The sequence below is a fragment of the Opisthocomus hoazin genome, chromosome 4 (genome assembly GCF_030867145.1).
Source record: "Opisthocomus hoazin isolate bOpiHoa1 chromosome 4, bOpiHoa1.hap1, whole genome shotgun sequence".
Classification (NCBI taxonomy): domain Eukaryota; kingdom Metazoa; phylum Chordata; class Aves; order Opisthocomiformes; family Opisthocomidae; genus Opisthocomus; species Opisthocomus hoazin.
In genome coordinates, this window is record NC_134417.1 from 71,920,441 (window position 1) to 71,946,920 (window position 26,480).

Consider the following 26,480-nt stretch of genomic DNA (forward strand, 5'->3'; position numbering starts at 1 on the left):
GGTATGATTCACTACTGCTACTGATAAACTCACTTTGGACTGAAATTAGCTCAGCTACTTCTACTTTACATTGGAGCCACCACTGCAGACATGATCAGAGAAACTACCTGGAGAGCTAGAGACCCAATTTCTGGTACAGGTAGACCTTTTAACTTCCACCAGCCTTTCCACATTGCCAAGGGGTGGTCAGATGCCACTAGTACCCAGTCCTTGCTACTTTCTCAGACTGCAATTGGTTTCCCAATGTCACTCCTAGTTTTACATTGCCATGGCTCATAGTAGATACTGCAGGTCTTGTAGGTCAGCAAGGTCAGTGAGCCCAGGGGTACCCCCTTTGAGGCTCATAGGTGTGCACCCGCATTTATGCAGTGAAAAGGAAAGGAAAGGTGGATTCGGGAGTGGGGAGATGAATGGCTCAGTAAAGACAGCTATGACTCGCTAGGAGATCTGTAAGATGTATCAGAGTGAGAAAAGTTTGTAGAGGTCAGAGGCCGTGCATGTGCAGATAGATGGAAACAGGGCAACAGCAGTGTGGTTGAGGGAATTCATGTCACTGACGTAAATCAATCCAACAAGCTGTGCTCAGCTCTGCTGATGCATGCCACTAATCCACAGTATGGTGACTTATAATAATGAAATACATATCCTGTTGCCTACTTTCTTGCTTTTTAATCAGTAAAATTGGTGTTGCACTGGACTATGTTCAAAAACATCAAGTTTTTATCTGACATGAATGCGATGACTCCTTGTTCGTGTGAATGGGAAGCAGAATCATGTCACATATCCACTTTACAAATGTTCTGTACTAACCATATACTATGTACTGTTTTGTTTTACAGATATTGAAACATTTTTAGTACATAATAAAGTCAACAAGCTCTGTCTTTGGGCATCTATCACAATCCGTTAGAACTGCCACTTGCCATCAAGACAATGAATCACAAAAATTCAGGTGGATCACTGATCATCAGCTTGAATGTGAGACTGAACCTATGCCTGGGGGTGCCGTTGAAGGACGATCAGGCTGAGATCACCCTGTATCCATGTAATCGAACAAGTGAGCTCCAGTCGTGGGAATGCAGAAATGAAAAAATCCTTGCAATCCAAGGAGAAGATTTGTTTTTCAGCCCTGACAATGAAGAACATGATAATGTTGTGTTAAATAAGCGGCTGAGTGCAAAGAATATGGGGAAGTTCTATGGGCCATGGATGTTTTATGTTCCCAGGGATATGAAGGTACAGAAAATTGATTCTTTCATCCTTTGCAGTAATTTCTTTGTGAGTATCCGAATGTTTTGGATCTTTGGCTCTGACTATTCTGATTCCTTCGGTGATCATCAGAGTCTTAGAAAAACAGTGCACTAAGGTAGTTAGCCTTGAATTTAATGTCATATTTGTGGCCAAGTAGGAATTATATACATTAATATATACACATTTATGTATTATATAATATACACACTATTTTACTATGTGTGTTATAGTATATAGTGTTACAAGTATTATAAGTATTAAATATACTCTCTCTATATTCTCTAAATATATATTATGTGTTACTATATACATACATATGTACTTACTCTTATACTATATATAAATCATTCTCTAAAGTCACTATTGCTTACCATATTGTGTCACTACATTGTTAACAGAGAGTATAAACACTGATAAGTTTCTTACACAGCAACATGGAACTGAACTTATGTTCTAAAGAAAAAAGCACAATATGGGTGAGCTGAGAAAGGGCTAGATGTACCTTTCAGTGTAGGCGGAGGAAGTGTGGCTTTTGTGACTCGGCAGATAAGGATGCTCGTGGAATAATTACAATTACCACCGCAATTACCCTTTGTGATTAGCTGAAGTCTGATTGTTCTGAATGTCTTTCCCACATCCAGAATGAATGTTCTAAAAACCACCTCACAGGATATTTGAAGTATTAAACTCTGAGCCTTGCATGCGGGAGCTGCTCCACTGTGTGTGAGATACTTGAAAGGTCACTGGAATAAAAACAGAGATGGATTGTCTAACCTGATGTTTACTTTTTACAGGAAATAGGACTTCTAAATATTATTTCCTTCTTTTGCATGTTTTATATAAGTCTTGAAATTGTTTAAAATAGTAGTATCTTAGAGTAGAGCTCTGGAGCCTTACTAAGTTTGTAAAAGCACCTTGGTCCAAATTAAAATCTAGTTGCAGACTCAATCTATGAAATATTACTTTGCATCAGAACGGCGCTGCTCTAAAATATGTGTCAGCACCTTACATATGAAAAAGTGTTGACCTTAATTTTGTTATGGTTATAGGAAAGGTAACGTGGAAAGCACTTTGAGATGTAAGTCATCCATTAGCATAGGTTCACATTTTTCACAGTTTACACTATTATTTTCCATACTATCTTTATCATTGTTTTCTTCTCAGAGACCTTTACACTGCTAGGAAATGCTTTCGGGGTGCCCTGTGTGTTCACTTTCATGTACAATAAGCAATAGTACACCGAGTGCGCAGACGCTGGCCGGTCAGATGGCTGACCACTGGTGTGCCACCACTGCAGACTACGATACAGACCAGCAATATCGATTTTGCCAATCAATAGGTAAGTTACCTATTCCCACACAGTTCCCTCTGTGTGTTGTTGGCAAACTATGAGTATCTTTATCATTACACATAGTTTACAAGAATGTATTTCAGTGTACGATGTGTTGCCACATCCTGCAGGTCTGTACCGAAAGAACTAACACATTGCATAAAGATGTGGAGAAAAGTGTGGTTGAAGAGTAAACCAGCATGTAGTTCACACTAATTGTGGGAAAGTTGCTGAGCAGCATGATACTTTTGAGCTCCTCGCTGTTTTCCAGCCAGGATGTGTGCTGTCACCTTCTCTGAGGACCCCCATTGCAATCGATTTGGGCACAAAAATGAGTGCTGTAGGAAGATTAATGATGAAGTTAATGTTTCAGTCCACAGGATTCTCATGTGACTATTTTTTTACTTAAGTGGACTTTGTTATTTTATCTGTGTTATTAAGTCCTGTTCATGTTGCCTGGGAAGCAGTCTTTCCACCCCTCCTGACAACTGCCTCCCATCCCTGGCATTTCTCTACAACTTCAACCACTTTCTGAAAACTGTCTTCCATTTCTGTGGTCACTTGCCACTCCATCTCACTTTACGGCCTTGTTCTTGACAGGGGAACTTTGCATTCAAGGCGTTGAAGATTCCTCCTGACACTTCTAAGCTTTCCCCTACACTCCTCCCCATTGCTCCTGTTTAATATTGTGTCTTTTATTATTAAAATGCCTCTTTACTCCAGTTGATTTAAAATATGCTTTTGGTGTGATTCAAATCCATAGTCAAATATGCTTTCCAGGTCCCTACAAAGCTACCTAGGACACTGAGCCCAAAAGGTATGTGAGATAGGGTCAACAAATAATCTTCAAAGCCTTTGAAAGCCAGTCCCAGCTCTCAGTTCCTTTCTTTTTTTTTTAAATTGAACTTCATACTGACTTTTGGGAATAATCAAATATCTGATTCAATTTTGTATTGTGCTTGATTGAACGTGTATAGTTCTGCAGCAGAACAGACACAAAGGTAATGAGAAGAGGAACACAATGCAGCTCAGCACCATTGCAGTGCCCGGGCTCTGAAGCTGCGACAGGAACATCCAGAAGCAATTTGCAAGAGGGGGATTCATCTAATAACTGTTTTGATGCTAAATTCAGGTCTAGAGCTGGTTCTCACAGCTCTCAGTAGGAACTGCAGAAAGAGAAGGAGGAGATGTTGCGTATCTTTTTACAGATTTCACAGAATCACACAGAATCACAGAATGGTAGGTGTTGGAAGGGACCTCTGTGGGTCATCTAGTCCAACCCTCCTGCCAAAGCAGGGTCACCTACAGCAGGCTGCACAGGATCTTGTCCAGGCGGGTCTTGAATATCTCCAGAGAAGGAGACTCCACAACCTCCGTGGGCAGCCTGTTCCAGTGCTCTGTCACCCTCAGAGAGAAGAAGTTCCTCCTCATGTTCAGACGGAACTTCCTGTGCCTCAGTTTGTGCCCATTGCCCCTTGTCCTGTCACTGGGCACCACTGAAAAGAGCTTGGCCCCATCCTCCTGACACCCACCCTTCAGATATTTATAAGCATTTATTAGGTCCCCTCGCAGCCTTCTCTTCTTCAGGCTGAACAAGCCCAGCTCCCTCAGCCTCTCCTCGTAGGGGAGATGTTCCAGTCCCCTCATCATCCTTGTAGCCCTAACTAGGTTTTCTGCCACAGAACTCCATGCAATATATTTTTCTATGCAATCACTTCCCATGTAGTAATTTCTGAATTATGTATCTTCATGGAACAGGAGGCAATATTTGCCAGCTCTACCTGTCAGTTTACAGGCCTTAACTTTCTCCTTCCCCATCCCGCTCGTAACATTTTCAGTGCTCTTGAAAGAACAGCACAGGTGACATTTAATGAGAATGCCATACATAAAGAGAACCTGCAACTCATTCTTCTGTGGCTGAGTTACTATCCACCCCAAAATAATTCTTTTCTCCACAGATAAGGACACCACCTGGGCTACAGATCTGTTAACAAATGTCCACTACCAAATAAACTCTGAATTGGCTCTCACGTGGCACCAAGCCAGGAAGAGCTGTCAGCAGCAAAATGCAGAATTGTTGAGTATCACAGACAGTCATGAGCAAACATACCTTAAAGGTAAGGAAGGAAAGCAATGCCGTACTTACATTTAGGATCTGTTCAGTCCATCATCACAACTAAGGACTATTTAGTACGTTTTTGGCTAATGTCTATGGACCTAAATATGCATGAGTAAGTAAAAAAAAATATTTTAGAATTTGCAAGTTCATATCAAAATCACTGCCAAGTTTAAACAGAATTCAAAGTATTCCAGTATCCTGCAAGTGTAACAGTTTGACTTTCTATGTAAAAATGTTATATTAAAATTTCATCCTTTTCTTTTTTTAAGTGGAAAAAATATTTCTGAGAAGTGAATGAAAGTTTAAATTTTTGTGAAAAGGAACCTTTAAAAAAATTTGAAAATAAGAGAAAAGAGCTATCTCTGTGCCAAAAGAAAGGCGTGGTTTGTGTCAAATGCAGTTTGACATCTGATTTTTTCATTTATTTGACAAACTGAAAAATATCAGTCAATCATAGATCCTAAATTGTGGCTCTACCTACCCATGTATTGCTGGAGAAATGGTATGAAAGAAACCCTGTTATTTTTAATGATGAATTTAACCTCTTAAGAGCTTTATTATTGTGGTTTATACTTATACTGTATCAGTATTTCTACTTACATAAATCCAATGTTGTACAGCATTTAGCCTATTCTGCAGAAACACTTTGAGTTTGGATACACCCTGTGGCTTCTCATCTGTGCTGGTTTTGCATTAGATGATAGAATAAGACGGGTTTTTGTTTGTTTGTTTGCTTTTTATGGCAAGGAAATGTTGGGAATATTTCAATTTATCAGGTATCTCAACATCTAAAGATATTTGTAGTTTGATATTTAAGAATTTTAAGTCTTCCTAGAGACATTATTACTGACTATTGATAGAAAAAACTGATTTATGAAATCATTTACCTTCTTTTGGTTACTTAGAATTAACAGAAAGTACAGATTCTGCACTGTGGATTGGACTCAACAGATTGGACTTGAGGAGTGGATAGGAGTGGATTGGGGGCAGCCCTTTCCAGTACTTAAACTGGACTCCAGGTAGCTGTGACTTTACTTGATTCTGTATTCCTGAAGAAAAAATATAAATACCTCAAATACTGCTTTAAATTCATATGTCATATTCATAATATCAGATAGATATGCCATGAGAGATGTATTTTAGCTTTTCTTGCTTTAGCTTTAGAAAAAGCTTTTTTTTCTGTAGCAATATAAGCCAGAAACTTCTATGTGTTGCTAAAATATTTGAGCTCTGAAAGCAATGCTGTCTTTCCCAAAAATATATGTTCTTCCATTTCTTGTCTCTAGCAAAAAAATTATGAGGGAGTTCGCTGTTAATATGCACTTAAATGATACTACATTTCATACAGGCATTGCCACTACCAGACAACTACCTCAGTTCTTGCCAAAGCTGGGGAAGACGTAATCTTTGGGGCTCTCATTTCAGCCAGCAGTGATTTCTGCTGTGCATTTTAGAGCTTAGAGCCCCATTTGCCTTTCAGAAAAGTTCACTATTATTTTTTCTCTACCTTTCCCAAAGAAAGCCCCCCTCCAGAATCTGGAAAACTCTGTGCGGTTTTGAATCCTGAAACAAAAGCTAAATGGCAAAATTGGGAATGTGATCAGAAATTTGGTGACATTTGTAAGAAAAGAAACTTCAACTTTGTTCCCTCAGGTATGTTGATATATGTTGATAACTGAAAGTAGGAGCTGTTATCTGAATTTCTTGGCATTCAGATTGACAAAGATGAGCAGGAGAATTTTATCAGAAATAGAAACTATTTCTTGTTTATCTGGTTTGCTTTTTACAACCATTACACCCTTTGTAGGCTGATCTCCAGTTCCACAACACACAGAATGAAACAGGCAAAAGCAAAGAACGTTCAACTTGTCCCATCTGTCTGTGTTTTGGTAGTCAGGTCTCCCCTTTGAATACACCCACTACTGAGCATGAAAATGGAGAACAAACCAAAAATTATTTTTCAAAAGAGGGGTGTTAGTAAAAATAAGCACAAGGAAGAAAGATTGACACATTGCAAAGATAAGATATTTTAAGCATAGAAGGATTTCCCTGTTGGTGTTTCTCTATGTATACGTCTAGTAGATCTGTCTAGATGACTTTTACTTTATCAATACACCTAGTCTTTTAAAAATTCATAAGCATTTTATATTAGGTGCAGATAATTTCTGATTTCTCTTATCTGACAAATAAGTACGAAGTAATACAGAAGCTATTAAATTGAATACATTAGGGTATTTGTTACAGACATTTGACTATTTAATAACCTTAGAATTTGTAGCAAATAATATTTGTATTCTAAGTTTCCTTTCTTTTTTCAAGCTAAAAAATGCCAGATTTAGAGTCAATTGATGTTTACTATGTTTTGTGGTATCATATATAGATCACTGTTACAAAATCTTCAGGGAGACCAAAGGATGGGAAGAAGCTTTGACCTCTTGTCAGAGGGAAAGGAGTCACCTGGCCAGCATCCAAAGCCTTGAGGAGCACAGATTTATGATGTCTCGGCTTGGGTACAGTGAATGTTTCCAGAGTGATTTTTGCCTTTGTCTTCATGTAAGAAGCACCAGCTAGCTGAACTGAGATGTGGCAATTGTATTAACATGAAACACTGCAGGCAGAGACATGCAAGGAGCTGGAGGTCCAGTGGCGTCAGGCTGGTGCAGTGCTTTCTTTTCTTCTTCAAAACAGATGACGCCTTCTGTCCTGCAATTTACAGACTTACTCAACTGTCTTGACTTGTGCTTTGCTATGCATGAGGGTAGAAGGACATCAGTCATCACGGTGAGAAACTTTCTTGGTGAAAAGATTGTGAAATATAACTTCCACTTTAAAAGAGTGCAATTTATGGAAAAACAACACATTTGTACTGCTTTCTCTTCATTTGGGGAACTTGCAAAGTGACTCTAAGTCATTCTCTGCATCTTGTGGTGAACCAGCTCCCAGACCAGCAAGTTCACAGGTATCTGCAGAAGTAATGGAATACACCTACTAAAGAAAGCATCTTCCTCCCTTCCCTCCCTCCCCTTCCTCTGCTTCCTCCACTTCCTCCTATCCCTCCCCTTCCTTCCCTTCCTTTTCTCATTTTTGTGAATGCTGCCTAAATTTACCTTTCATTTTCCCTGCTTTTATTTTGTTAAGAATACCTAAAACTGTAGGATCATACACTGTTTTAGGCCAGAAGGAACCCCAGAGGCCATTTGGTCCAGCCTCGGATTGGAGCAGGGCCAGCCCCAAAGTTAGATCCGTTTGCTGACAACCTTCCCCTGCTGAGTTTTGGATGTTGTTGAAACTGTGATTCTACTCATTGCCTAAACAATTGATCTAGGGCTGGGGGACTGGGCTTAGGTGTCTTCTCTGTTTTTTAAATTCTGCTGAATGTAGCTTAATGCATTCACGCTTCAAGTTACATAAAAACGGTATTTTAAAATCTGACTAGTGCCACAGAACATAAAAAGTAACTATTCACACAGTTCTATCATACCACCATAGCGTATTAGCATTAGGCTGGTAATTTACTCTTCTCGCACTGCTATGAGAAAGAGAAGCAAAATTTTTTGATCCAGTGCAAAGATTTCATTACAGCCTAATTTTCCAAAGTATACTGTCTTGATTCTAACATCTGTGTGAAAATATTAATTTATAAAATGATCATGCAACACAGTGAATAATTTTATGTTTCATAAATTTATGAAAGGGATTGTATGTTCTAGAGCTTGAGGAAGCTGTGAAAAGGATGCAGTGGCATGTAAGAGGTCTTGTCTAGCTCTGTGTTTCCATGTTTTAGAGCCTACAGACAAGCTATGAATTGGGCTGAACGACTATAAGGTTAAAATATATTTCGAATGGAGTGATGGTACGCCAGTAACATACACAAAATGGCACCTGAGAGAGCCATCCACCACAAACAACAGGCCAGAAAATTGTGTACTGATCAAGGGCCAGGTAACATTATTCAATACGTATTTTACTTTAATATTCAAACTAACTTCTTAATAAAAGAATAATGTGACCTGCTATTTCAGCAACTGGCTAGGGCCAGAAAAAGGGATGTGGGGACAAAGGATGAAATTAAATATAAAATCAGAGAATCATTAAGGCTGGAAAACCTCTAAGAACATCATGTCCAACAGTCAACCCAACAGCAGCATGCCTGCTAAACCTTGTCCTGAAGTGCTATATTTACATGTTTTTTTAAAACCTCTAGGGATGGTGATTCCACCACTTCCCTGGGCAGCCTGTTCCAATGTCTGACCACTCTTTCAGAATTTTTCCTAATATCCAGTCTAAACCTCCCGTGATGCAACTTGAGGCCATTGCCTCTCGTCTAGTCGCTAGTTACTTGGGAGAAGAGACCAACACCTGCCTCACTACAACCTCCTTTCAGGTAGCTGTAGTCTTTTTTTTTTTCATGAAAATAAAAGAAAAAATAAAATGAAAGCATTTCTGCATCACTGATGAAATTTTCTCTTTATGTTCAACTGAAAGTCACCAACAAAATTATTAGGGCTATAAAACAGATCTCAATGTAGTTTGAGTACATTCTCCTTCTCCTTATCCTCTGGGGTAATGGTGGCATGTGGGGATCCCTGCAGCCTCCTTTGCGCTTGCTCGTTTGCCCATCCCTGCATGGCACAGCTGCCTCTGCAGGGCCCTGCAGAGTGGGTCGGGGACCAGCTCCCTGCACCCTCATCCCTCAACATTGGACATGTTCTAGCAACATTTTCAGAAGCAAACACCACTTGTTGAGGAGAAAAAGGTTACTTAGCCACAGTTGTAAGTAGATATGATAACAACTTTTCCTTGGCTTTTAAATAGGTAAGGGTTGTATGTTCTGAAATATTCCTGGAACTACAGGCCTAACACAACACCAAATAGCAAATTATCTAAGTTACAGAAGAGGTCTTTAGGTAAACAATAAAAAAGTCTTGTTTTTGTTTGTTGATTTATACAGAGTCAGAATCCTATTGTAAGGTCCTCTCCCCTAGTCTGAAGCAAGGAAAAGGAGAAAAGGATTCATCATCAGACTGGACAAGAAGGATTTGGATAAACGACTTTGTTTTCACTGGCATCTTTATGATCCCTTTTACATCCTCTGATGTTCATGCTTTAGGCCTTCAGTATGTTGTACAAGAACTGGCAGTTCTCAAACCCCATCTTTTAATTTCAAAGGGAAGAATTTGAACTGCAGTTTTACAGTAGGACATCTAATATATTTACCCATAAGATTAACCTGTTTGGCTCATCTTCACAAAGAGATAAACAGGAGTTACAGGCAGTTCCCAAGACTATTCCACCCTCAGCCCTCTAGTGGGGAAGTGAGCCTGGGAGAAAAGTCTGAAACAGAGCAACAGTAATAAGGATTTTAATTTAGAACTACAAAATCACAGTATCAAAACTGATGATACCTTTTTTTTTTTTTACTTGTGATGCTAGGAAAGCTGTATTCATGGGATTATACTGTGCAGAAGCACAGAAACATGATTTCAAAATGTCATGGGAGAATCTGCTCTCCCCAAGATATACTACGTACCTCCTAGTGATCATTTGTCTAAAAACTGTCTCAAAAGCCTTCAGTGAGGTTATAAAGTGTAAAATAAAATAAAAAATAATGAAAAAAATACAAAAGACAATGAGTAATGACACTTCTGTAAATGCCGTGAGAAGAAAGCTTGCCAGGGATTCTGTGGTGCCAGCAGATGATTAAGGTATAAAGCGAGCACTTGGAGATCAATCTGCAAGGAAAAGTTAGTTTCCTTACATCTTTCTTCCATTTTCTGCTCCAATTCATTCTGTCCCTGGGGCACAAACTTCCTAATTTTCTTTCCTGTGTCCTTCTCCCTCTTCTTGTGTCCAGTCCCTTCAACCTCATCTTTCTTCTTCAGTTTCTCCCCTCATGGATAATTCCCTGAGATGTTTGAGTGGGTTTCTTTTTTTCTTTTTGCTGTATTCCAATCTCAGATACTGCAAAATGCAGATGCCCCTTCCTTTTTCTTTCTTTCTTTCTTTCCCACCCCTTGTTCTCTGAGAAAGAAAACAGGCTTTCTATGCTGTAAAATTTCTTTGGTGAGGGTGTCACCAGAGAGTCTATTTCAAGCTGAAATATTAGGAGGATATATTATAGAACAAATAAACGACCTGAAGAATAGCAAGTCAGGACTAAGAACAGCTGCAAAAGCATCCAAGAGCTGTAAAGCTTACATTAAGCGAACTGTTCACTTTAATGTGTAACTACCTGCTGAAACTGCCTTGACAGCTAAGGGGTACAAAAAGGCAAAATTGGTGTCAACATTTTAAATGGTTCCAGGGAGATGTGGGGAAATACAGACCAATAAGTCATTGGTGAATTAGCTAAATCTGTAACAAAGAGTAGAATAAAGAAGTTATAATGGGAAATATATATAAAACTTTTTTTGTAAAAGGAGGTCGTGCTCACAGGTCTCCTGGAGCTTCCCACAGGAGTCAAAAGCATATGATTAAGGGGAGTCTAGTTGGTGTGGTCTATCTCAATTACCAAAAGCTTTTCAGCTAATCTGACCTGACACAGGAAAGCTCTTACATGAATGAAAATTTTGATCAAAAGGCAGCGAATGGAAGGTGTTTTTTATTTTTATGGGGGTTATTTTTTACTGGGGACAAGAGCTCACGAACAGAGTCCCATAATGACCTGTGCCAAAGTCCATGCTATTCAACATATCACTTAGGAAATGAAGAAAGAACACAAATAAGCTATTGTGTAAGCCCATTGTACCCATTTGACTGCATCTCAGGTGTTGTATGCACCTCTGGTTCCCTCTGAGACAATATGCTAAAATTTCAGCAAACATCACGGGATAAGCTTCATGACATCTCTATTGAGGTTTGCGTGTCTGCCCTATGTATGCGCTGAGAGCTTTGTTTCCATCTAGATGAAAATCACTAGTGACTGAGGTTATGCTACCTGATATAAAAGAGGCTTAATGTAAGTAAGAATGAAGTTCTCACTTGAAAGCATGGGTTTTCACTGTAAAAAATAAATCTTACTTTCTAACCATAGAACTAATTTTCCAGGACATTAAAAATAAAAAATAAACAGGATCCTGAACTAATCGGTACCTCCTCAAACAGAAAATACTACTCTTTGCCTGTGTGAAAAACACCTAAAATACAACTCTGCTGTTCAACTGTTGTTGTATGGTGAGAAGCAGATGGCTGATGCTCAGAGATTTTGAGTAAGAATTAAACTATTTAGACTGTTTAAAATACCCATTGTGTTTTTTATTTCTCATAAAGGAAGTAAGCCAGGATGTGTAGCCTTGCGAACTGGGACTGCAGCTGGATTATGGAATGTTCTTGACTGTGAGACAAAGCAAAAATGTATCTGTAAGCAGTGGGCAAAAGGTGCAACAGCTCCACTTGTTCCAACTACTGCTCTGGTCCCCCATGCCCAGAAGGTTGGGTATCAAACAACCATAATAGTTCCTATTTTAAAGTGAGTGCCTAAATAGTTAAAAGAAGGAGAAAGGCTTTGAACTGCTTCATTTGAGGGGGGGAGGGTGGGAAAGAAAGAAAGTAAAAGGAAGGGGCATCTGCATTTTGCAGTATCTGAGGTTGGAATACAACAAAAAGAAAAAAAAGAAACCCACTCAAACATCTCAGGGAATTATCCATGAGGGGAGAAACTGAAGAAGAAAGATGAGGTTGAAGGGACTGGACACAAGAAGAGGGAGAAGGACACAGGAAAGAAAATTAGGAAGTTTGTGCCCCAGGGACAGAATGAATTGGAGCAGAAAATGGAAGAAGAGGAACATAAATATCAAGTCCCTAGAAAGGCATAAAGAAAAGAGAAAAAAGAAGAAACAACAAGCAACTTAATATTTGCAAAATTATTCAAACAGCAATGTCAAAATTCTGTATTTTTGCAGCAGAAGCAGCAAAGCTTGGTTGTTAGTGGGGTTCCTGTTGTGGTCAGTAGGTTGTGTAAAGATCCCGTATTTGTCTGAGGTGTGTGACAGTTCAGGAAATAAAGTAGAGAAACAGTGAAGTGTATCTACAAGCAACACAATGCCTAAGGCTGGACCTTGCTAAGATAAGCACATTACCCCCTAAAATAAAGCATAAGAAATCGTATCAAATGTTAATTAAACCAGTGTTTACAAAGGACATTTATTGGAGAGCTTCTGATGCAAAGCTACAGATAATTAATATTTGAAGTACACTCAGTTCTGTCTGAGCAGGCATAAAAAAGGACTTGGAACAATAAAAGAGAGTAATGTGCAAACATTGATTTGTGATCATGCAGAATAGAAATGTGCTGAGTAAGTGTGAGACGTTAATATTTCTCATCACTTTATTGAATTCACGAGTCCTTCTCTTTTTATTATGTTATTTTCTTCATTTCTTTCAAACTCAGCTGGAATGCTGTTTCCTTGGGCTCCTTTATTCCCAAATAATTATTTTTAGCTTTGGTCAAACTTGTGCTTATTCTCTGTTAAGCTACCAAAATGTTAGACATCATATTGCAAATGTGAGGTGAGAATTGTAAACCACCATGAGGTCATTCTTTTGCCTCCATCTTCAGACTCCTCCCAGGCCACTTTGCCTCTCCACTGTGACTACTATACCTCGGTCTGGAAGGCGGCCTGGCCCTCCTCCGGGTAAAACAAGTTAAAGCGAATTGTATTCCCTTCTATCAATTCCTTCCCTTTATCACCACTACGCTAACTAGCTAGACAGCTCTAGTGCAAGAATTTTATGAACAGAGTAATTAATGCTGCTTCTTTTATGCACTCTTACTTGTCTTGCATGAAACCTCATTTATGGGTGAGCGAGACTGATTCTTTATGTTATTATAACATATATAATATGATTTAAAAAAATTTCTCCATAGTGTTTTTTTCAGATCAAAGATTAAAAAGAAAACATGGCTTGAAGCTCGAGACTTTTGTAGACAAATAGGAGGGGATCTGGTTACCGTTAACAGTGAAGAGGAGATACCATTACTAACAAGAGCAAAGTAGAGAGTATCTGCTTATGTTTGTCTTACTAGATGTAAGACATGTTTCGTATGAACTATTATGAATGCTCTTAGATGATTTCTGAAACATATGGATTCCTCAAAAGCCAAAAAACCTGTGATACTTTGAAATTTTATCTACTCAAGAATTTTTTTAACTGTTTCATGAAAAAAAGAGTTGTTTATGTCTAGGAAATAAAAAACCCCAGTACTATGATTACTAGACATAATTTAGAAATACATTAAATTTAGGGGGGTGGTGTTTTATGGTAGAGAAGAAGTAACATAAGTTTAAACACTATGTTGTGCCCTTACAGTGATCCAGTATTTCATATCTCATTTATTTTCAATCCATTTTCTTTCCAAATTTGCTTGCTGGTGTATTTCCCCTGCTGTCTGCAATGTGATGATGCCATAGATTGAGCACATCATAAACAGGTACCCACACTGTGGAGAGTGCTAGATGGGGGGGAAGAAAGGTCAGGCAGTTCAAATTCAGGTCAAGGGACTACAGCTGTGCTACTATTAGAGCTTCAACTGTCTCATTCAAAGCTGCTGTGGTTACTTTGCCTTCAGATCATGCTGCAGCCCGAAATATAAACCAGAGAACATTGTGTTCTGCTTAAAAAACAAAAAAAAGTTTTTTTTTTTCCTCATTCTCTTTCTCCTGTAATTCTCCTGCTCAGACTTTTTGATGGATAGAGGTGGGGAGGGTGGAGAAAGTATAATTAATAGATGACTAGACCATTTCTTCTGAGTCACTGGCCCTTTCTTCCCAGTCCTTTATTCTTTTTCAGTTGCTAGATGGTAGGTAAGTAACAGTGCTGAGCAGCTAAAGTCCATAAACATCTTTGGTTTGTAAAAAAACGTTGCGGACGTAAATGTAGCGTGTGGTTCTTTTACTCACTTTCATGGCCTGAACCGTAGAGATTAGCCTCTTTCTAACCCAAAAGAAGAAGTGATAAATTATCGTTACAAATACTGTAGCATCTTGACTTGCTTATTCAGTCTAACTATTTTTAGGCTTGTGGAATGACGTAAACTGTGGTTCCTCCAATAAATTTGTATGTGAAAAACATAACAGTTCTATTAATTCAACGTTTGCTTCTCCATTGCCTCCTGGAGGATGTCATGAAAGTTGTTTTTTCTTTAACAACAAGGTATGTCAACAAGTGTCTTCAGTAAATTGTGTAAAGGAGTGGAACTGAAAGAAAGAACTGCAAGAAAATATGGGTTTTATGATTATAAAATAAATCTGGAGAATAATTATCTAGTCAGAACATGCTGGCTGGGTGGCTGGGCTTTTCTGGAGGTGACTACAGACATTTAAATTTGCAGAGAAATACAGGAAAAGTTGATGTATGCTGAATAAATTTCAGAGAACATAGTTTGCAAGGCTTAAAATACACTGTTACTGGTTAAGAAAACCCCTCCTCTGCTGTTTTAGGTATATATGTTACAAACTGAAATTTGTAACAGTTAGTCTTGAGGAAAAAAAAAAAGCCCTTCAGGTGGAATGATTTAGAGAGAATGTATCTGAGCAGTCCCTATGGCTTGTACAGGGTTCCCAAAGCTTAGAGTTCGGAAAGATGATGCCAAACTACAATTGTTTAGAGTATAGTTTTACATTCAGACATGGTCTGGAAGTCCTCATTGCTGTGACAGAAGAATTTGTACCAATTTGAGCTGAAGCTCCATTTGTCAAAGGTTGTTTTGTCTACTTTATATACACTGTGCTGCTATTGCATCCTCAGAGTGTTAGGTCAATGTGTCAAAGGATATTTTATACACTTTGGTGGGATGAACAGTCATAACTACTGCCACTGGAAGCAGGACAAGGCACAGCAGAGATCGTTCCCTGCAGCTGTTTCACCAAAAGCCATATTTTCTTGGTTTTAAATGATCCCTCTGTTATTGCAGAAAGCAGGCAGATGAAAATGTGAAAAGGAATTATGTGCTTGACATCATTACAATCAGTTCAGATGATACTGGACTCTTGGATTACACCTTGCGCAAAGACAGGGGCTATGTGCCTGGGTAGACACACATATTCTACTCTTGAGCTCTGTCAGTTTTTCTAGCCCTGATTTTTTTTTTTTTCCAGAGAAATGTACATCCTATAGTTAATTGATATTAATCACTTACAACAGTTACCATATTTACTAGTCTGAATGAAATGCCTGCTTTTTTCCCTGTGTTTCAAAATATTTGCTTCCAAGATAACAAGAAAGCTTATGTGGCATGCTGCACAAAATGCTTGTATCAGTTTGGGAGGAAACCTGGCTACCATACCACATGAACAAGTGCGACGTACATATATGGGCTCCATTGAAAGAAAAAAAAAATTATCTCTCACTAAAGAAACTGCTATACTCTCCAAAACAGATTATGGGTTTATCTGCTGAAAATTTCTTATTAGCCAGGTTGGTTTATGCTTTGCTTTCACTCCAAAGTGTGAAACAATAGCTAAATTATTGCATACAAGAAATAAAGTGTGTATTTCTAGATCTTTCAGTTGCTCAGTTTTCATGAAACTTCCAGTCTGTTTTGAGTGTGGTTGCACGGATCCCTCAGACTGACAGACATCTGTATTTTCTGTCTCTGTCACTTGCAACATGATTTGTTGGAAAACTACGTGTGCCTGCAAAATGGGGAAGTGGACTTTTTCTAATTTGCTTCACAGCTTTCCTTTTGGCTATTTTTTCACCCTTAGTGCTTGTGTAACATATGTTCCTGCAGATATCTAGACATTTAGTTAAAGGCAGATGGGATCTGCAGTGGAAAATGTTATCCTATTAATATGACCCCAGTCCTTGGCTTTTGCACATTTTTCCTGTTTTGGGTAGGTCGTGATGGGCTTTCCTTAATGAGAAATCTTTGCTTCCCTCCAGCTTTCGTCTTCTACCATTTAAAGGATACCACGACCAATGTTTTTCTGGGATGAATGATATCAACAAAGAGTCCACATGTCTTTGGACAGATGGAAGCACCGTTTCCTACACCAACTGGGTTAATGGTGCACCAGAACAGAAACAAAGCTGCTTTGACTATTACAACTTCGAAATGTTGGCAGACATCACTGTAGAGGTACAGGAAATTTAAGTAACCTGTATATCTTTAGGTAGCTAGATGATTTTCCTAAAAAGGAAACTACAGCAGCAATAACAAGAACCTGAAACAAGTCCTTTTGTAAGCAGAACGGGGCTTAGCAAATGACCTATTAACGATTCCAAATACACCAAACACATATGGCAGAGATTCTGAAAAAGAGGGACCTTGTAGTCTCCATCTGACCTATTGCAAAATACCAGTTCTGTAAAAGAAGCCTGGAGAGGCATATATTACATCAGTTCCCCCCCAAACTATAGTACCACAAACATTAAAGTTGCCACACCAAACACAGAAAAGTTACAATAAGCCAAAATTCAGGTTGTTGGTGCAGCTTTCATTTTTCTATGTATATGCCCCATTCCTGGCTAATGTGCTTCCCCACTGCTTTACTAGTTTCTGATAATACAAAAGGATATCTTCAATGGAAGGACTATTTCTGTGCTGAAATTCAATGTCTTTTCCAAAGGAGGTAAACACGTAGTTTCTGAGGAAATGACAGGCAGCTACTCACCGGAGTCTTTTAACATCTACCATCAATCAGTTTGCTTATGACTGAAACTTGTTTAAATCAGCATAAGAGATAAACTCGGATGAAATGCCGAAAGATCATCACAGCCAGTCTTGAAATCGGGGGAGCCATAAAGGAAATTTTGAAGCAATTAAACACAAGGAAGTAAAGGGAAAATTTGACTGTTTCTAAAGACATCTGATAGTGATACTTTGATAATGACTACAAACGACTGGTAAAGAGTACCTTCTGCAAGATAGTCTGCTTCAGTTAATATAAATCCAGACTAGTTCTTTTAATAATAGTTCTTATAGTATTTTTTCTCATTGATGGAAACATTTTAAAGCAGTTCTACACAATTGTAAAGCAGAACTGCGAAGAAATATTAACTGCGAACAAATATTATAGGTATGACTAGGGAGTCATTGCTGTAGTCATTAAAGGATTCTTAATAAAACTGGTAATATTATTTTTTATAGAGCTTTCTTGCAGGCCTTGACTGGCACCAGTGGAAGCCTTTTTTAAATTTAAGCGGTCTTTAAATAATACCAGTTCAAACTGTTTGGCAGAAACCTAGGAAATTCTAAGTAATTACATAGGTGCTCAATGAGCTCCTCTCCTCTCTGCTATCAGGCTTGCACTAGGAGTATAGGAACTTCAGCTCACCACCTCCTGATAGCCTTTTGTCATGCCTGTGTATCTTCCCCTGTCCTTCAGACAGATTGTGTCTTCATCATGAAGTCAAATGGGAAATGGAGAGATGATAGCTGTGACAATGAGAGAGGCTTTATATGCCAGATGAAGTCACGTGAGTTCTGTTTCACCCAGTCTCCTAAAGAGAAAAAGTATCTCAGATAAGCTGAACATATAAACTGATGTGATTTCTTTCATCTTTGAGTCTCATTCTGAAGCTTCCAGGCTTTCAGAGCTCCACCAGTCTTAAGGCTGCACTATTTTTAAAGTATAATTTGTTCCACAGACCTTGTTGGAGAGAAACCACTATCTTAACTGGGGTTTTGTACCTAAATCATGAATAATACTAGAGAATAATAAGTGGATGTGGATTTCTTCTCAGTGAGACATGTGGCTTCTAGGCAGCCTCTTTAAGTGCAGTGTAAAACCATGCTCTTGCAGTGATCTCCCCATACTCCTGGCTGTCTCTAAGCAGAGCCTTGAATTCTCTCTTAACATTTCTATTGAATGCTGTATGATGTCTATTAAAATGTCCAGCCTCTTGGCTGTGTCTTTATTGTATAAGAATATTGATTTTTTTTTTTTACACCAAAATGTGTAATGAATGTTGACTTTCCTGCTGTAGAGCTGTAATTATGCAAATCTCTGATGCCCAGCCATATGGGAGAAGAAAAGGCAAACCACAGATAACAAAACAGTTTTGCCTCACCTTTACTACAGCATTAGTAAAAACTTCCACCCCACTTCAGTCAGTTCCTATAGCCTGTTTACTCTCAGCATAGCTAACCTGCTTCCATAAACCACCTCTCCCTGCACAGCAAACATATAGTGTTAGGGAGGCATTTTTAGTTTGCTTAATCCCAGTTACAGATCTTCTGAATACATTTACAGTCTCAAGGGTAGAAATACACACTGCTTGACTCAAATGTGTAGGGAGTGTTCAGTCAGCCCTTACAGACTGGCTAATGACTTGGAGTCAACAGCAAGTGGTGATCAATTAACATCAAGTATCAAAGTCTCAGGTTGTGACAACAGAGGACAACAGTAAATGCCTTAAAGATCTAGCCCTAAGTCCTCTCCACCAGTGATCTGAGATAGGTGTGTACTCAGATATCCAGATTTAGTCCAAATATCTTAAAGCATGGGAACTCAAATACCCAATGTGTGAGTCTTAGTCTGCACCAGTCAGGCCTCTAACACATGTACTCTCTACTTCAGGGCATCCAGGATTTCACTCTGCTTTCTACATCAACACATTTGGTTCACTTTTTACTAGAAGTTTGTTCTGGGCTTTTTTGTTTTGGATTTGTGCTTTGTCGGTTTTTTTTCGTTAACAAATTGCTTATGAGCTTAAATAAAGATCTTGACTTATTGTTACTGATGGACCTTTTGACCTGTTATGCTAGAGATGAGTGGTATGTTGTAAATTCATGCATTCAGTTTTTCCCCCATAGTTATCATGCCGACTGAAGTACCAACAACAATTCCATCATCTGCCTTTGCTCGTTATGGTGACAGTAGCTATTCAATCATCTCATCTGCAATGCAATGGGAAGAGGCCAGAAAAAATTGTGAACACAAATCCGCCGAACTTGCCAGCATTTCAGATGCCTACATCCATTCATTCTTGTGGATCCAGATGTTGAATTACGGAAAACCCATATGGACTGGTATTAACAGCGATATGGTAAGTGCTGGACAGATGAGAGGTGCAGGTGCTTGGTGAGCTCTCCTCCTTCTTATAGACCTGCTGGATGATAACATTGCTGAAAGAACTGTACTCTGAATGGCTTTACTGTGTACCTGCATGGATTTCTAGTGGTCTTGTTAGAGTTACTCAAAGACTTTCATGCACCAACGGACTGAAGAGTCACAGAAAAGGTTAAGCAGGAAGCAACAGATGAAAGTAGAAAGCTCTAGAAACAGTAGAAGAAATAAATCTGCCGCCTGAGAGTCACAAGGCGGGATGGGCAGCTATCATGAAGCAACCATTAGCCATCTGAAAGTCTAACTCCCTGCTATATAGATAGCTACTTATAACTATCTTTATATTAATAAAAGTTATGATGAGTATTAGAGAAAAATTTCAAGATTATTTTGACTGTTTAATGTCAAGTAATCTTTACTCATCAAATAGCTCCCAGTTTTAATATAAATAAAGAGCAGAGGGGATGAATTCTCTGTAATTGCTTCTCTTGATATGGGAATTACTAAATGACCTAGGATGGACTCATCTGAGTTTCTTGCCATGTTGTAGAAGTTTGTGTTACTTCAGAAAAACCCTCCCAAAAGCAATGCACTGTTGAACACTGTTCACAGGTAGTTCTTGCATAACTCGGACCACTCAATGACATTGTTTAGAACAGTAAACAGTGTTTAAAAAAACAGAGCAGAACAGGGCTTTTTTTGCTGAAAAACTCAGACATAGGACACTATATTTATGTGTCAGAGCTTTTTATGTAAAAAACTCTGTTATCAGAACATCTTTGTTTTCAGACTGGCAGATACTACAAATGGACCGGTAACTGGAAAACCAGATACGCGAAATGGGCAGCAGGGGAACCAAAGGAGAAAAATGTGTGTACCTATATCTTGACAGTACTTGGAAAACAGCATCCTGTTGTCGTTTTCCCTCCTTGAGGTTTTACGGCTACATAATATAGTCTATTCCTGATGTGAGATTCAAGATAAATTTTGCTACTTGAAGATGACTTCAAAGTTAAACTTTCCAGCCATACATTTGGTCTGCATATGCAGTGCAAGGACTGCAGACCAATAGAAATGAATTGGAGTTGCACACATGATCAGAAACAGACTAATTTGGCAGAGGCGTGCTCCAGTGATGGCTCCTTTGTATAAAGTGACAACATACAGAGACCGGCAGCCATGCAACATGGGACTGTGGTATCAATGTTTCATTAGCCTACGACAGCTTTCTGTGTTGTGAGAATGTGAATTTAAGATCTGTATCATCCCTCAGGGTTTGCTTTCCTCACAGTACTGCCAAGGCAGTTAGTGAGATGCTGCAGGACGTGATTTGTTTGCTTGTCCTAAGAGATGTCACTAGAGAAATAAGATGCTTCACACACTTGACTGCCTGGCCCTCCTCATTGTCTGAGCTGGGGGCTTGTAGGAATAGTTAAGAGTAGAGGTCCAGATAGTTAAAGCTGGGTGAGAGAAATCCCACACTATTTACACACATATCCTACCTCACAGGTTACTCACAATGCAATACCAATTTCATACCATATGGCTTCTTTAGCTATAGCTCCTACGGACACTGCTCAGCTGCCCAGAGACTGTGCCAAAGCAGCCGAACTCTGAGCTTGGATCTGCTACCGCGGCCACTGCTACTACCTTGAAGCATCAGCTGGGACAAGCAGGGCGCTGGCCTCCCTCGAGTGTGCTCAGTTAGGTGAGAGCCTTCAAGATCAACTGACAAGATTTGCCCAAAAGTTTATGCAATACTCACATAAAAAAAGTAAAACTACTGATTAAAAAAAAAAAAAAAATCAGAAACACTTTATTTACCTACCAAACTATTCTAAAGCTGGCACAATGAATATTAACTGACACAAGAGACATTGTGCAGCCTTCTGTCCTCTCAGGGGCTGCAGCTTCCCCATCAGCTCCTGGCTTCTGGGGCACCACGCTGGGAGCAGTGGTGGGGGGCCCCAGTTGCTACGCACCTCCAGGTCTCTGTCCTCTGCAAGAAGCAATGGGAAGCCAACAGAGTAGAGTGCATAATGCTTTCAAAAGTTACTGCTTGCACAGACTTGAAAGAGGAGGTCATTGCAGTGGTTGCTCACATAGGTTATGCTTATTTGCTTGCTAATGCCTTTCAGGTGCTACTTGGGTTTTGGTTGAAAACATGGATGAGTCTGACTTTCTGATCCATACAATACAACCCTTGGAAATAAAGTAGGACGCTTCTGGATAGGACTTTACTGAAATGTGCGTGGTACAGCCTTACTTGCAATATTTAATTGAAAAATGTTTTGCTAATATAAGAAAATTGAGGATAGCTGTATTCTTACAAAAAATGACATGGTCTTCTGCTGAAAAATGGGTTACTATTACATTTTTGAAGTAATTAGCTGAGCTAAGAAGTTAAAATATGCAAGACACATTTTAAATTTTCTTTCCTCCTTTACTCTGCTCTTTAGGACAGTGGTTGTGGCTAGATAATGCTGCACTGGACTTTGTCAATTGGGAGGAGAAAGAGGCCAATGTGGAACATCACTGTGTCGAAATTACTGCACCATCCAGTTATTGGGACAACACTGATTGCTCTGCTGAAAAGGGATTTATCACAAAAAATCCGAAGGTAAGGCCTTAGTAACTCAGCCCTTAGTGGCAGAGCAGATCTGTTTAGTAGTAACAGTTACAGCCCTCCACCATGTGTCTGGAATTAATTTCTGACAGTTTCGTTAGGCATATCCCACTTTTCTAAAGAATTGTGGTTGCCGGGTTTTGCAGACTGCAAGCTTGTCACACCACTGTCTGCACTTTCATGGGAATATGGTAATGTGCTGCAAGGTAATGCGCCCTAGGTTGAGAGTGAGACTTTCAGAAAACATTTGAATATCTAACAAGGGCATTGGTACGGCATCTGTCAAACACTTGTGGAAACATGACTCTTCTAGGTACTGAGTATCGTAACAGTTATTATACCCTTGCAAGGAGGAATTAATGTGAATAATCAAGCTTCCTCTTCAAGCTTGTTAAGCTCGAAAACATTACTGTCCAACATCAAAACATCATATTGGGCCTGATTCAACAACCTGTAGGTCACTAATGCCTCACAGATACTGAAAGGCCAGATGTTTGTCTTGCAATAATAACAGAAGGAGTACTTGCCTATTAAATGAAAACTTCAAGTCGTTACAGAAGCTGTCTTATCAGCATTTCTGGAAAATTTCATGCAACAGTGTATATGCCAGACTAATGTTTCAGAGGTAAAAAAACCACATGTAGTGTTCCCAAGTGGAGACAGAAAAGATAAAAATGTCTGAAAGAAAGCGCAATCATTCCATTTTGTCAAGTTAGGAATTAAAATCAATATCTTACCTAAAAAATTGTAGGCTGACACCTTTAAGCCTTTGTACTTTCTTTTGTAGTAGCTGTAAGATCAGGTGTAATTTTCCAGCTTTTGCTTTGTGCATTGTCCTCGGTAAATCATGGGGAACATCTCTGTCCTAGGCTGAAAACCTCATTTCCTGTGTAAAACAATTTTTAAGAAGCCTTTGTTTGAAGAAAAAGTTAAAAGGATGTGATTTGAATACTGAAGACATTGCAAGACACAGCAGTTCTCAGAAAAATAATTGAACATTTGGGGTTAGCTTTTAATCATTTTTGCACATGCAGTCTTTAAAAAACAAACTGAAGTGTAACCAAGAAACAGTCGTCTTCCATGCGCTGTTAATTTCCGTGCTTAAATCAGCACAAGTCCATGGCAGTAAATCAGTTAATCCCTATTAAAGATTTACTAAGAACATCCAAATGATATTCCATCCCATTTAGTATTAAAATAAGAAGGAAGCACTAAAATCCATCCATTGAATCACAAGGTGCTCTCACATGTAACTATTTCCTGCCTTTGTAGGAGATACTGTTGCTTTGTGCCTATGCATTTTATATTCAGCTCTGCTTTCATTTCATTTTACACGTTTTGTCTTTATAACTTCTTCTCTGGGTAACAAGTGCATTTTCAAACTGTAATGTAAAAGAGCCAAGAGGAGAAATATTTTCGTGACAATTTAGGGAGTCTTGATTCAAAATAGTTTTTCTTACTTTATAAGAACATCCAGTATGTTTAATTCTTTTTTCAGAGTGTCAAACATTTTTTGCACCTCCTTGACAAAAATAGATTCTATAAAGGTCTTTTCTTGTTTTCTGTCTCTTTTCTTATGCCTAGGCAAATGGGAAGATTACAGCCTTGATTCAGAGGGCATTTTCTAGGAGAGACATTTAAGAATCTTAAACTTCGTTGTAACAGCAGATTTCTGCTGGACAGGTAGAGCTTCCTAAAATGTGTTAGGTGAAATTAATCTCCAGAGTTGTACGTCATGTTCTTAGCAAATTAAAATTAATATTTCGGGAAAAAAATGAAAAGGGATGTTTGAGTGAACACAGAAAAGAGTCAGTATTTGAATATTGGTAGATATTAGAACAATATAAAGTTTGAAATGAATAAATATTATACTTTGGTAATGTTAAGTAGGAAGGTAAAACCTTAGTAATGTATTTTTTTGCCTCACTGATGTTGCCTTTCATAACAGACATATGTTATTAGTGTAATGGTAGCACTTCAGGGAGCTTTGTTCCTGTATAATTTTAGCAAAACAGTCAAACTTATGAATTCTAATGAAGAGACATAATATTTCTCTCTGATATTCACTGAAGTTGAGCAAAGTGGGAGTCCTCTATGGCAAAAAGGTGAGAGCTTTCATCAGAAAATTAACAAAAATCTAAATACAAGAAGAACTTAAGATGAGTTTTTCCAAAGCATCTCCGTTTAGAGAACAAGTTGTGCTGATGGTTACTGGGATGCATGGTTATAAATCACTCAGAGTAATCCCACAGTGCCTTTATGTTCACAGAGCACTCACATGCTGTTGGTCGACTGGACTGCTGCGGGGCTAACCCTGAGCTGACAAGATCAGCAGTGTCCCAGCGTGTGACTAAGTTTAAGAACGGGCACAGAGAGCTTTGACAAGGCTGTTAAAACCTGTGTAGACGTATATGCAATTTTTTTCCACAGGTATTGTTGTAAAAAAAGTAACATAAAAAACTTTAAAACTTATTTCCAAATAATTAGCATTCCATATTGATATATAAAGCATGCATTTTCATTAAATTCTTGCAAGCATCCACTGCATGCATTGCACATCACTGTAATCTAGATCCACTAAAACCATGTCAGCTTTAGTAACAGCCACCTGGCTACTGATTAGCAACAACTCAGGGCTCAGATGGACACTGAACCAACTCCAGGCAGGAGAGAACATCTCCTCCATGTTTTTTGTGTTGTATGTGGAACAAAAAATTACTGAGGTTTCTTCATAGTTATATGCATATATTTCAGGCAAGGAAAAGAATGAAGAGACTCGCCCACCTGTTCATGTCTCCATTTGGCCACTCATTTTCTTGGCTATTCTCACTCTTCTTGGAGCTGGCATGTCAGTCTATTTGTACAAGAGAAAAAGACAAAAACAACTATCAGCAGATTCTGGCAATGAAACACTTCTAAAATGATGTGTCAGTGACTGAAGAATTGATGAGAATGGGTCCTATGGCAGGTACCAATTCAGAAGAGCAAGTTAATTGCTGAAATTAAAGGATGCATCTGTTAAAAAGTCTTTAGTGAGGATATCTGGAGGATATATCTTTTTGCACTAGCAGACTCTTTTGTATCATGCCTATTTTACAAAATCAGAATTACGGATTGATGTTGTAGTTTTGTAACAGTCAAGACATTCTCAAGTGCCTTAGCAAAAACACTAGTGTAAATAACTTGTCAAGAACAAATAAATATACTGAAGAAGGACAATGAAAGTCAACTAGTGCGAATGAATGTTCCACAAAACATGATTAATGTTTAGAACCACATTTCTATGACTTTGTGGACACTGCAAAGCACTCAGAAAATAAAATCTGCCCAACTCTGTTGCAATCTTGAATTTGTTTTGCCCCACAAACTTCACCCCATCAGATCAGCACTTTTGTTGTTCTTTACAGCTGAGTCCTATTACACTTAATTAAAAATGGTGCTTCATATACTTATCTCAGATAGCTTTGGGATGGAAAACCTTGCCATTTTCGTTTTCTGCTATGGAAAACACAGTTCATACCAGCAAAAGTTATTAAGCTCAGGAGTAGGTTTTGGTCTTTATTTCAATCTGATAATCTGATTGTTAACTATAGTATGTCCACTAACATGAATTAAAATATTCTCACCCTTGCATTCTTCCTTCTTTGTGTTAATGCTTTGAAATAAATAAAGTTTCTATGAGTATAGTTTTCAGTTTCAGACTTTGCTGCGAATCAAGTGAGAGGAAAGGGGAAGGGAGGTGCTCCTGTCTACACAATGACTCTTTTGTCAATAACAAGGAGTGCTTCCCTCCCCGTCGCTTTGAATTCGGCTTGAATAAGTACCCGCTTGCCATTTTTAAATGTGAGAAAAAGGAACCGAAAACTAAGCAATACAGCAGATGATACTGTACTAGGAATCTGCAAGAAGACTAAGTTTAAGGTGTTAGAAAAACAGTGGAAAGCTATACCAAATAGCATTTAGGTGAGCTGCAAATACAATGTAGACACTAAACACTTTATGAGGAAGAGTGCTTAGCAGATCGCCCCGGCCAACAACCTGCCTTCCCCAAGCTGCCTTGGGTCTACTGAGCTACCTGGAAAGTTAAAAGAAATAGTATCAAAAAGTAGTGAAGTTTCTTTTCTAGGCACTGGACTCTTGTTT

General features: G+C 38.7%; 1 protein-coding gene, 1 long non-coding RNA gene and 2 pseudogenes across 2 annotated transcripts; all 4 read left to right on the forward strand.

Annotated features, from left to right (window-relative positions):
• The first annotated feature begins 933 nt into the window (after positions 1–933).
• Positions 934–26,480, forward strand: part of LOC104332521 (macrophage mannose receptor 1-like) — a 91,625-nt pseudogene continuing 66,078 nt past the window's right edge.
• On the forward strand, positions 4,609–6,292 carry LOC142358783 (uncharacterized). Its single transcript, XR_012763781.1, has 3 exons — positions 4,609–4,698; positions 5,606–5,719; positions 6,219–6,292. It is a non-coding gene; the product is annotated as an uncharacterized LOC142358783 (long non-coding RNA).
• LOC104332523 (macrophage mannose receptor 1-like) lies at positions 13,228–20,667 on the forward strand. The gene is given in 9 exon segments (XM_075417315.1): positions 13,228–13,333; positions 14,716–14,851; positions 15,887–16,002; positions 16,584–16,625; positions 16,628–16,779; positions 18,029–18,119; positions 19,459–19,691; positions 20,501–20,591; positions 20,594–20,667. Coding segments are annotated over 9 exon segments (1,041 nt in total).
• LOC142358785 (macrophage mannose receptor 1-like) lies at positions 21,254–25,261 on the forward strand (annotated as a pseudogene).